Source organism: Cynoglossus semilaevis, chromosome 1 (assembly GCF_000523025.1).
Source record: "Cynoglossus semilaevis isolate Cse_v1.0 chromosome 1, Cse_v1.0, whole genome shotgun sequence".
In the NCBI taxonomy this organism is placed as follows: Eukaryota; Metazoa; Chordata; class Actinopteri; order Pleuronectiformes; family Cynoglossidae; genus Cynoglossus; species Cynoglossus semilaevis.
In genome coordinates this window covers 14,075,204-14,087,270 of record NC_024307.1, presented here as the reverse complement: position 1 = coordinate 14,087,270, position 12,067 = coordinate 14,075,204, and the positions used below count along the sequence as shown (strand labels likewise).

Here is a 12,067-nt window from a genome sequence, read left to right as displayed (position 1 = left end):
GGATATTTATGAGCCATCGCTGGTATTGTTGTTTACATGAACTCTCACAGGAAGTCCACTTAAAAAGGCTAAAGAGCCAAGTGTGGCCCGGGTGCCTCAGGTTGCACATCAGACCAAGTGCAACAGTACTAGGTATTAAATAGGTTTTTTATTAAGTAAATATAAGTACAAACAAAAGGAAGATTAAAGATGGTACAGTGTAAAACACATTGACTTCCTCTAGTGAGGACAAGTGGCATCAAAGTGTAGATAGCAAAAGGTTTATTAAAATTTTTAAAAGGTAAATTCTTGTGTTGCAGATGGAGTCGTGTTTTTTGGTGTTATTATGTACCTTAAATTGCTGTTTCTTTTCTCAAACAAGTACTTCTACACTTAAAAACAAGTACTTATATATTTTTGGTTATATGACATGTATTTATGAATGTATCACAATTAAACTGCTGTTGGTTGATGCAGGTAAACTAACTCATGTTTCCTTTTTTGTACATCTTGATACCTGTAAAGTGCATTAACCAAAAAAGTAATAAGTAGTAAAAAGAAACCATGGGGTCATGAAAAACAAGAATACAAAATATTAAAATACTCAATACTGTGCGATAAAAGGTTGTATTATATATTTTTTCAAAAAGTCAAAAACAACACTGTAGAATTTTTCTTAATCTCTCAAGCAACACTCACAAAACTAACAGATAATTATAAAATAAAAAGTTGTGGTTTTATAAGAAATATTTTATAGGCTGGCAAAATAAAAATATAAAGATTAAAAAACTGCAGTAGTAAAATTCTAATACTCGTTTTCTTTTTGATGTTAACAAAACTAATTTATTACAAATATGTGTTTCAAAAATACCATTTGACAAAAAATATACTACCTACATTTGTACAGAGTTTGCAGAATAAATTTGAAATTTTTACAAACAGTTGTTTTTTTTTAAATATTAAAAATAAATGGCTAGTTTTCACACTGTTTTTTTCTAACCTTATTTAGAAGTCAGTGTCCATGAGTTTAAGTATCAGGCACAAAGGCATCGTTAGTCTGACCGCTGGGCCTCTTTGGCAGTGGTCTCCCTGTCGACTTGAATCTTCTCCTGCTGCTGCTGGAACCTGGAACATCTGCGTCTGAGACCGAGGCCTGAGAAAGCACAGCAGCAGCAGCAGCTCCAGGCTTCTTCACTTTCTTTTTCCTTCTACTTCTAAGGGAGACAAAGTCCACAATGTTGGACATCAAGGTTTGATATGGAAAAACAAACACATTCTAACATTTGAAGCTTTGTGCAGTGTCTAGTTTCCACCTCACTGTCAGCCACTTACTTGGTGTCAGTCAGCTCAGGTTCAGTGTCAGAAAGGTTGGGCTCAGAGAGAAACCTAAGTTCCCCGGAAGAACTAATGGCAGCAGACACCTTTGCAAAGAAAGAAGACAGAAGAGACAGCAGCCAGCAGGGGGAGCAGAAGAAACACCATGAGAAAAAAGTGACCACAATTCAATCCCATGGGTAGACAGTCTGTTCTGGAGGATGAAAGTGTCAGAGAGCCAAGAGTGAAAAAAGTGAAAAGTGTTCTCAACATTAGCAGTTCATCCTCTCGTCAATGTGATGACATCATCAATTACATGTTCCTAACTGAGCAAAGACAGAGGATGCCACTCACTGAGCTAGCACCATCTATGACCTTCCTCGCAGAAAAGGAAGAACATTTTGGGTGATTTTTTTTATTGCATAATTTTGTATTTTATGTTGGTGCAAGAGTAGTTAGTGATTAGTCCACTAGTTAAGGGCTAGGTTAAGGCTAGCCCTGAGCTGGACTAAAAAACAGTCCCGGGTGAAAACAGTCCCTCTCACCCAGTGACCATGGCAACCTTTTCACCATCCTGGAAAGGGTTTAGTGGCAGCAGAAGAATAAATGAATAAAACTACAACAGACAGGTGAACACACTCCTCCAAGAAGGTACCATCACCATTCAGGCAGAGGTCAGGTGAGAGTGTAGGAGAACCAGAGAAAAATCAGAAATGAAGAAAAAATATTTACTGTGATAAAGAATCCCAAGAAACGTGTTAGAATGTTTGTTACCTGTTTGTCCATCTACAATGCTGTGAAAAAGTCTTAGGTCACCTCCAACTTCTGTTTCTAAATTTTTGTTAAGTTAAGTCTATTTGAAAATGATTATGACTGAAGTTTGTAGCTGATGATTCATTTTGAAAAAAGTGGCCTCATTTTGGCCCACTGTTGTTGGAGGTATACATCTAAACCTAACCAGGAAGCTCTGTGCTCTGTTTAGCTAAAAATAACAAAATGGTCCTGGAATTTTCTGACTTAATCTTCTTTCAGATTTGTTTTAGCATTAGAGACGGAGCCTAATGCTGGACCAGGTCTTTGCAGAACTTGTCGTAGTCGCTCAAACAAGAACTGACATCTGATGGTAACTTAGCTTCTTACCCTGGTCGGTGTTGATCTTTCAGACCTGGTGGCCTGGGTGTCCACAGTGTGAGTGACCTGTTCGTTGAAATCTTCTACAAAGTAAGAAAAACAAAAAGGTGAGAAGAAATAGTTCCAAAATTGTTGAAAAGTCACAACCTTCAAACTCACTCTGATCTGCAACATAAGATGCCAGAAAATATCCCTGCCGGCCATCGCTTAGGCTTCCGAACCACCAGCTGTCGTTGTCCTTGTACAGCACCTGGATGACGTCGCCTCGACGAACGGTCAGTTCATCGGCGCGATTGGCCTGATAGTCATACAGCGAGACCACCTGTGAGAAAAACACAACTGTCAGTGAAGAAGCACTGACTGAACCACTTCATCTTTGATTTAGTCTTTGGACTCAATTGTAACTTAGTTCCAACTAAGTCAATAGAACTGTTTTCATCTTTGCCAGATTAAAACTCTCTACTTAGTTTTCGTCCTAAAAAATTTGAAAAGCGAGTCGTTGACTTATTCTTCCATGAAAAGTATAAATTGTTCAAATTAACACTGGAGTCAAAGAGGTGTGTTCAGAGCTGATGTAAGAAAGGTGAATACTCACGACTTGTTGGACAGGAGGAGAGTCTGTTTCCAGGCGGAGACCAGAATAAACGGGTTCTGACAGGCTCTGAAGGAGACAAACGGTGGACATGCAGTAAAACTACATTTAAAATGTTGCGGCAAAGTCCATTTGGGAAAAAACAGAAATATTTCAAAAGTGTTTTTTTTTTATTTTCCACATGCTGCTTTTATTCTATATACCGTTCATATGTCAATTGCATATTTAGTTTGTATTTTTATTGAAGGGTTGGTTAACACTCTGTGAGTCCAGATGAACCCACATACAGTCGAGAATTTGACAGGGAGGTCTATACATTATTTATAAAATAGCATCCATGTTGACTGTTCTTCACTCACCAACCAAGGGACATACATTTTTATAGTAACACATCTGACACTTGTCATACAGCTTGGAAAAGACAGAAAAGAAACCCCACAAATAGTCCTGCAACTCTAGTTCTACTTCTTAAAGTGCAGAGCGTGGTGTGTTTGAGGACAAGCAGCATCACCTCACCAACTTCACCCAAAGCCTCACTCATACACTGTAGTTCTGAACTGAGATACGTATGTGTGTTAACCGTGCTAACCACTACTCTATGAACCCACTTGTCTTCTACTTATCATCTCAGTATTAGAACTACTCTATGAACCCACTAGTCTTCTACTTATCATCTCAGTATTAGAAATGCTCTCACCGACTGAAGCTTGAACGATGACCTCCCTTTCACGGGTTGACCAACTGCCTTGAACCTGCCTGCAGTCATGAGAGAAGAAAATAAAACATTAACAAAAAAAAAGAAAAACATCCATCCACACAAATAGGGGGCAGCGTTCTTAACAACCCCTTACAGATGCTTGTTAAAATCACAAGAGGTCCGTCTCTCTCTTTATAAATGGCAGACATGCTGAAGTGTACTTCAGGAGGCTGCAGAGCTGGAAACTCTGAGTCACGGTCACGCCGTCAATTTCTTTTTTGGTTCAGCTACAGTTTAATCTTTAGAAATATGCGACTTAATACGTCAAAGGAATGCAGAAAGAAAAGCCGGTCTTTGGTCAAATCCAAATGGACAGTGAAGCCACTTACAACTGTGGGAGGTCAGGGCAGCCTGAGGGACGAGGTGCTCCAGCAGACCACCTGAGAGCTGCAGCTTGGAGTGAGGAGAGAGCAGAGACGGAGGCGGTAGAGACGCATTCAGTGACACCTGTAAGTCAAACACATGGATTCAAATTTGACATCATCTACGTCTTTTATGTGGGGAATAGCAATATCTAGTGGTGGAAGTTAATACTGCAACAACCTGAAAACTGAAAATTTCCTGTCTACATGGTAGAACGTTTGTTCTTCTCCATCACCCACAAACCTATTAGATTTATTTTGTTTTAAAAAGTTTCACCCACAGCTTTCATTCTGTCCCTCCAATGTACCAGGAGTCTTTAAGAAGTTTAAGTATTTTAGAGGAGCAAATTACTGAAGACAAGACACTTAAGTTATGTTTAAAACTCACTGCTCCAGCTTCTGATGTCAGACTCCTCCCTGTGTGACTTCTGTCTGTAAATCAAAAACGTATGATGTATTATTTTAAATGCAAATTAGAAAGTGGCGGTTAAATCCTAATGTGCTCGTACACTACCTTGATCAAAGACGCACGCCGAGGCTGAGGATCTGTAACTTTGCTCCTAGTCAATGTGTAAATTAAAGCTGATTATTTAAAATATACTTTATTATTTCATAGTTTACTCAATTTAAGTACTTACAAGAACAGAGTCCAACTGTTCCTGAACGCGTTGCATTTTCAGTGCGTGTCTCGCTGCTTGAGCAAAGTGATCGATGGCCGCAGCTCTGTCGTCTAAGGCTGGAGGGTCAGGCGTGTTCCTCATGGCCCTGGTGTCCGCAGACACTGATCTGCTCTGTGCTTTCATACTGTTTGCTTCCAACAGAGAGACTGTAAGAAACAGACGTGAGACACGTCTGCCGTGAGTCAGTGTTTAAAACACAATGATTGTAATGAGTCTCCAGAAAGGAATTGTACAAGAATATACAACAACTGTTGTGTAAGTGTCAGTTGTGCATCTACATTACTAAGTTAAAACACACATGCAGTGCATCAATCATATAGAATAATCACCACTGCTGTGAGTGAGCACCGACCTTTGTGATCATACAGGTAGACCTGGACAGGCTGACGCTGACCGTAACCACAGAAGGCCACCATGTTCTCATGAGGGTGGAAGGACACACAGTGGAGGGCAGTGGGGTAACAGAGCTCATTGTAGACAGCAACCTGGTCACCTGGGGGGAAAAAACACACTGCTAACACATAACATAAAAACTGGCCAATCACCTGGCGTTGAAGTGGCAGGACATTAGTCTGACCTGTGTCTGTGTTCCAGACGTAAGCCATTCCATCCTCACTGCCGGAGAAGATGAAGCTGCCACAGGGTGTGAAGGTGCTGTAAATCCTCTCTCTGTAGTTTGTGGCTCCTGTGTACTTCTTCACAGCCAGACTGAGAAAAGATCAAACAACGTTTATCCAAAGAGAACATTAATAACTTTTCTTTTTCTTTACAGTTATTTCCTATCACTTCAGGATGCAGTGGTTTTCGTTTCATCATATTTACATTCTTAGATCCATCATCCTGAGGACACTGTCTTTGGCATGGATGAGAAGGCAGCGGCCGTTTGGATGAAGCTGCAGCCTGTTGATGGGAACGCCCCTCAGCTCACGCTCATCAAACGTCTATCAAAAGAAAACACTCATTCATTCACTTTTAATCTATTTTTGCTTCATCCTGTTAGATATCAGATATCAATAACAGATATGTGTGCACACTTTTCATATCGAACACCAGCATGTACCTTCTCTACACACCACCGATGACATGGCTGCTGCCTCCTGCTTTCTTTAACTGAACTTTTCCACACAATGATTAGACCCATGTTGTCCGCAGAGAACATTCTGCCACCTAAATAAACACAAAGCAGCCACTAAATATTGAGATAAAATTTATCACTGAATAACCCCAATATTCTTGAATATCCTCCGTACCTTCTGGGTCAAAACAAATCGTGTTGATGAAACTGTTGTGTCCATCAAACTCCTGCAGCAGCTGACCGTTCACGTCGTCTGTGTCCAGCCTCCACACTCGCAGTAGGCTGTCGTAGCCTCCTGTCACCACCAGGTTCTGCTCTGTGGGGTGATACTGGGCAGAGTACACGAAGGATGGGTGAGGGAGAACTTTCCGGGCTGATTCTGACAGAGTTTTCACGTTCCACTCTCTGAAAAGTAGAAAAATAATAAAGATTTTTGAATATTTGAGTCACGAGAGACAAATCTGAACTAAAAACAAAACACATCTAATCTCTCTTCACCCTCCCCGCTTTCTAACTCACCTGACAGTTCCATCAGACGAAGCAGACAGCAGCCTCTGATCGTCTCTCGACCAGCAGAGATCATAGATGATTTTAAGGTGACCAGAAAAAGCAGCCAAAACTTTTCCAGAGGGAATCTCATACACTGCAGGAAACACACGAAGAATCCAGGTGATTTTTTAAAATAATAATAACAAAAATAACGTTCCCCAGAGAAACCACAGTGTGCTGACTACAACTTCATTAGCTGTAGCTTTGTGCTGAGCAGGTACACAGTGAACCACCAGGGGAGGTGTGACTTGCCTACAACTGGAAAAGCATCTCTGTCAGCACAGGCTGCAGCCAGTATCGTCCCTGCGTTGGAGAAGAGCACAGTGTAGCAGCCCATCTGACCCCCACGGAACGACAGCGCAGGCTTGTTAGGGATGCGACACATCTGAGACAGAGTAGACAAAAAACTTGGATTTCAGCCCATAGACGTTTTTTATTGGGACTTGTTATTAAAAACACAACTGTGAAATAAACATATAATAAACAAACAAATAATCATGTTGTATCTGTGAAAATATTAATGTTTCCTTTAATGTTAGAAATTAGCAAAACTGTACTGGCACTGAGAAATATTAACACGTTTTTTAAATTGTGAATTTTTCAACTAATGTTTTTGACAATAAGTAGAATCCATTATTTTTAAATTGTAATTTAAAAACGTAAGTTTTAGGACACAATGATTTAATGTCTGCTAAAATATTATTTTGATCATCCTCCACTGACCTGACCCGGCACTCGACTCCATCTCAGTGTTGGAGGGCTGCTGACCAGAGGCTGCGTCAGGCTCCTCTTACTGACTTCGTTCTGCAGTTCACTGTAAGACGTGCTGCCTCGCTCCTCCTGCAGAGCCATCATGGAGCGGATGGAAGGATCCACCTGTGGAACAAACCTCGTTCTTTACTGTCCACACTGGGCTTTGTTTAATCTAATTTTGTTTTTTTCTGTGTTACAATTAATAAAAAATGCCCAGGTTGCTCACATGCTCAGGGAGTTTAATGCCTTTGACCGTGACATAAAGAGTGGAGGCATATTTGTGTCGAGGATACTTCCTCCACCACTCAAACACCTCCACTGTCTTAGGTTGTCTCCTGGCTCGAGGCGGAGGACAGAAGAGCTGGAGGCGGAGTTTACTGTCGATGTTCAGTACGCCATTTGTACCAATAAGCTAAGAAGGAGAAATAAAAAAAGAGTGAAAAAAAAAGTAAATTAAATGTTATCATAATATGCTTTTGAACTATTATGGCTGAGTAGTGTACCTTGAGGAATGCCCATGCGATCCTTCTGAATCCATCTTCATGCTTGTCACCACCTACATTGGCTTTTGCCTCTTCCATGGTAACAAAGTCCAGAATCTTTAACAATTAAAATAGAAAAAATAACATTAACATCATTCATGGCAACTTTAAAACAGGTTGAAGTTAAAGTTAAAAATGAAATGTCTCTCACTTCAAAGAACAGCATGACTACAGGACTTTCCTCGTTTTGCTCGACAAAGTGACCAAAGCGTTCGTTGAAGATGATCTGTTCATGCCACTCAGGGATCACAGACTTGTTTTTCTTGAAGTCAAAAGGTTGTGTCATGATGGGGAGGATGTGGTCAACATTCTCCTGCTCATAAAAGGACGATACCGGACGATGGCTACAAAAAATATGACAACAAAATAAGCCAGTTTTACTGCAAAAACTTCTGAGAAAATGGTTAAATGTGATTTAATGAAACAAGACATTTAAGAAACTTCATCTAGAACGAAAATTATATAACAAAACATTAACCAACACATTACCGTAGCATCTAGTAATAATTCTGAGGGTTTTTTAGGCTAAAATACAGCCCAAAACTATGACAGAACCTCCCAAGATAAATTCACAATACATTATTAAGTACAACTTGATACCTGGGCATTTTATGGTTTTTTGGTACAGTTTGATTGGTCAACATTTTTAGAGACACTAAAATCTATTTCCAAATATCATGATCAGTGTAATAAGTGAAAACGAAAAAGAAAAATCTCTGGATGAACAAAAGGAAGTGAATTTAAAGCTTGAGTTTGTCTGTTCTCACCAGTCTTCTTTCTTTACATACTGTCCAGTGTTTTCATCAACAACATGAATCTTCACCATCGGGTGTGAGATCAGCAGGTCTGTTTTCAGGCGATCTGTTCTGTGGATGTAAACCCCCAGCACCAGGCTGTCGTCGAAAGCCGGCCTCCGTTGTACGTCTGCCTCAGTTTCACTCTCCTCTTTAACAACTGGACAATAAAACATTCATCACAATCTACTGTGTAGAACAAACAGCAGGTAATTTTAAACATTTAAACATCCACCTACTATGTTTCTTCTTTTTTTTCTTCTTTTCAGTGAAAGATGTTTTATTTTCCACATCACCACTCGGGTCGACGTCATCATCTTGTTCCCTGGTGACAAAGACAAAGCTCACACCATTGTTTGAAACTGTCTGTGAAGTCTTCTAGTTAACAGTGCATTGGTACCAACCCTAAGTCTGACTCTGTAACCACAGATTTCAGCTTCTTTTTTTTCTTCTTGCCAACATCATTATTCAGTGTAACATTTTGGGGGACATCAGTCGTCTCCTCACTCTTCACTCCTGTCTTTTTTGGAGAAGTCTCTTCAGCAATCTGCTGCTGGTATTCATGAAGCAGCTGGTCTTCAGTATCCTCAGCATCAGTCTTTGCTTTCGTTTTCTTATCTCCTTTATTTTTTTCTTTTTTAAATTTATGTTGAGCCTCAGTTCCTCCATCAATAGAGATCTCAGACTTGGCAGCATCAGTGTCTTTCAGATTTTTACTGTTGTCATCAGATTTGGGGATAGAGGGAAGCTCCCTCTTAATCTTTCTTTTGACACTTGACGTTTGAATATCTGTTTCATTTTTACTGTTGTTGATGTTAACCTTCTGAGTCGATTCATTTTCTCTCCTTTGGTTCTTAGTGTAGCGAGGACTTTCCTGTTCAGGGTCATACGTGTTCTGGAGGATGGTCTCATCATCATCTGTGTCCTTTTTTAGGCGTAATTTTTTTTTTAGGTCCTGGAGCTTAACAGAATTAAAATAAAAAATACACACAAATCAAATGGGGATGCTGTTAACAAAAATAATCAACAATATTTTAAATCTGATTTGATGTGTTTGGAACTCAATATAAAACACTAATGTCCTACCACAATGGTCTCTTGAGGTTCAGTTTTCAATTTTGTCAACTTTGTTTTCTTTTCTGGTTCTGTGTATTTCTTAAGCATCTCATTGAACCGTTCCCGGGTCTTGGCCCGGTCCTCACTCTCACCTGTAAAAGGATAAAAAAGGTCATTAGAAAATGATCCATTGGTAGGATGAAAATAAGGATCTGTCTATGATCCTAAGTTTAAAATAAATCGGATGTATTTATTCATCTTATTTTTAAAATCACACATAAATTCACCGTTAACCACCTTTGTTTTATTACAGGTTTAACTGATGCTTCACAAAATGCAGCTAAACATAATGTAGTATTGAACGAATAACATCTGACTCACCCGCAGGCATCTTCAAATAATGTTAGGTGATAACATTACAATATTTGCATTACTGCGTGTCATCTGGCGTTCAAAAATAATCCAGAGAAGACGGGTTTCATTTTAAGAAATGATGTTATCCAATATGCGCGGATAGTACGATTGTGTATCTAGGTACACTGCGTTTAAATGCTTTTTAGGCCGTTATACGATATTTAAAATTATATCGGTCAATGCGATAAATAAGCATAATTTAATGGAAAAAGTAAGCAAAAAATATCCGAAACGTGAAGCAACGTTAGCAGCTTTAGCTAACGTGCTAACGATGGCTAAACACTTTTGGTAACGCTGTCTACGGTTAAACCAATGTTTTTAGGTTTAAGTCTGAGTGTACATATAAAGACTAAGTCACTAAAAAATAACGTTACACAGTCATAATTTAAACCGGTGAGTTTCCACCATGCAGTGATTGTGAGCTTCCTCAAACTTAAACGACGCCACCACGGTTTCCAAGTCAACAACAGTTAATCACAATAAAGAGGCTGTACGGGGTGACGTCACGGTCAGACAAACCAGCCAATGATAGTTGTGGAAAGAGCAAGCGTCATACGTACAGATTAGTCCGTAAAATAAACGGGACGATAAAAACAAACAAACAATAATAACTAGATAAATACACCAATAGCTCACATTTCGTAAAATAAACGGGACGATAAAAAACAAAAACAATAATAAATAGATAAATACACCAATAGCTCACATTTAAATCGTTTTGACGTTGATGATCCGTGCGTTTTTTATTCAAACAAAAACAATGAAATATGCCTTAGTTTAACTCTATAAAGTCCACAGATAAACAACATTGGAATGAAATATGAAATCACATCTTGTATACGGCGGGTGTGTTCAAGTGCAGGTGTTTGCTGACGACACTACCTGGGAAAATGCTGACATGGCTCCTGCTCTGCTGTGTACTGTCCCAGACTTCTTAGGGAATTTTCCGCTCACTTCATGAACATCTGCAGAAATGTTGAAGGGAAATTAAGAGATGTTTTCAGGTTATATGAGTGCAGCTGCTTCAGGAGTATCACACCTGAGAGGAGGAGAAATTCTCCAAGGCTAACCTCTCTGCACCTGCATAGACATAGAAGGTTAATTTTCAACTTACCTTCGGGTAATGCATCAATAATCTGATCTGGAATAAAAATGAAACATAATTATATGGTAGTGTAAACCCATCAGGCTATTATTTTTGGCCAACTTTTTTTGCATTTTTTTTCCTAATTTCTTGTTTTGTCTGACTTATGATGCTCTAGATAAGACGATAATTGTTAGAATTATTACATTCTAGAGTGGTTTGCATAGAATTACATGACTAGTTTATGCAATACATTAATTATGCAATTAGTAAAATTTTGTAAAATGTACTATATTTAAACTTAAAGTTAAACAACACTAGAAACCCCATTGTGTGCAGATTATATAAATATATATATATATATACATACATACATATATATATATATATATATATACATACATACATACATATATATATATATATATATATATATGTCTGTGGTCTGTTCCCAGGAGTCCTTGGTGAGATTGGTCACCTGCTCCATCATCATGATCGTCACAGTTCGTCCAGAATCTCACACTGCTGTGTGATAATCTGTAACCTGTGCTGTTCATGTGTGGGTCAGCAGGTGCGTCATAGGAACACTGTTACATCTGTTCTGTTCTGTGACGCCACAGACGGATAACCTGATGAATCGCATCATTGTTTTTTTTTTTGTGTGTTGTTGTTTTTTTCTAGGCTGTGATGGAAAGTATGTGTTTATCTGAACTCCTGAGGGCGCTCCTGTCTCCTGCACTGTCACATGACACTTTACTACATGTGTCGTCATGCTTACGGCAACTGATTGCACTCTGTGAGAGTCCAAGACAGGATTTGGTCTACGTCTCGTTTTTTGTGTATTGTTTATAGATTCAGCGGATTAATATTTTCTCCTTTAATTTCTTTCTTTTTCAGATTTATTCAGGTCTACACCTGCAGCAACACTGACAGCAGAACAGGTTTCAAAAATACGAAGTTCTTCATTGTCCTATAGGTGTGCTGC

The 12,067-nt window shown here is 39.1% G+C and overlaps 1 protein-coding gene across 2 annotated transcripts; it reads right to left on the bottom strand.

Annotated features, from left to right (window-relative positions):
- Positions 1-604: 604 nt before the first annotated feature.
- Positions 605-10,485, bottom strand: ahi1 (Abelson helper integration site 1). Of its 2 annotated transcripts, XM_008312229.3 has the most exons (26): positions 9,966-10,485; positions 9,615-9,736; positions 8,933-9,489; positions 8,768-8,853; positions 8,502-8,688; positions 7,886-8,078; positions 7,696-7,791; positions 7,419-7,604; positions 7,163-7,315; positions 6,692-6,824; positions 6,410-6,533; positions 6,066-6,295; positions 5,876-5,982; positions 5,638-5,756; positions 5,393-5,523; positions 5,168-5,308; positions 4,774-4,961; positions 4,650-4,695; positions 4,524-4,567; positions 4,103-4,220; positions 3,714-3,772; positions 3,020-3,085; positions 2,584-2,746; positions 2,434-2,507; positions 1,312-1,400; positions 605-1,193 (listed from the first exon to the last, which is right to left on the bottom strand). In XM_008312229.3, exons 1-26 carry the CDS (start codon positions 9,973-9,975, stop codon positions 1,007-1,009), a joined length of 3,609 nt encoding a protein of 1,202 aa, XP_008310451.1. In that variant the 5' UTR covers positions 9,976-10,485; the 3' UTR covers positions 605-1,006. The 2 variants fall into 2 exon arrangements, with proteins under 2 accessions (XP_008310451.1, XP_024912762.1); XM_025056994.1 differs by lacking the exon at positions 1,312-1,400 and having other exon boundaries at positions 1,056-1,193.
- Between the last annotated feature and the right edge of the window lie 1,582 nt (positions 10,486-12,067).

What these genes read in the sequence shown, in the direction of transcription:
- ahi1 (XM_008312229.3), bottom strand. An exon ending in TATGTAAAGAAAGAAGACTG is followed by an intron (nt 8,079 to 8,501) that starts GTGAGAACAGAC and finishes TATTTTTTGTAG; the next exon opens with CCATCGTCCGGTATCGTCCT. An exon ending in CGTCTGGAACACAGACACAG is followed by an intron (nt 5,309 to 5,392) that starts GTCAGACTAATG and finishes TTTTCCCCCCAG; the next exon opens with GTGACCAGGTTGCTGTCTAC.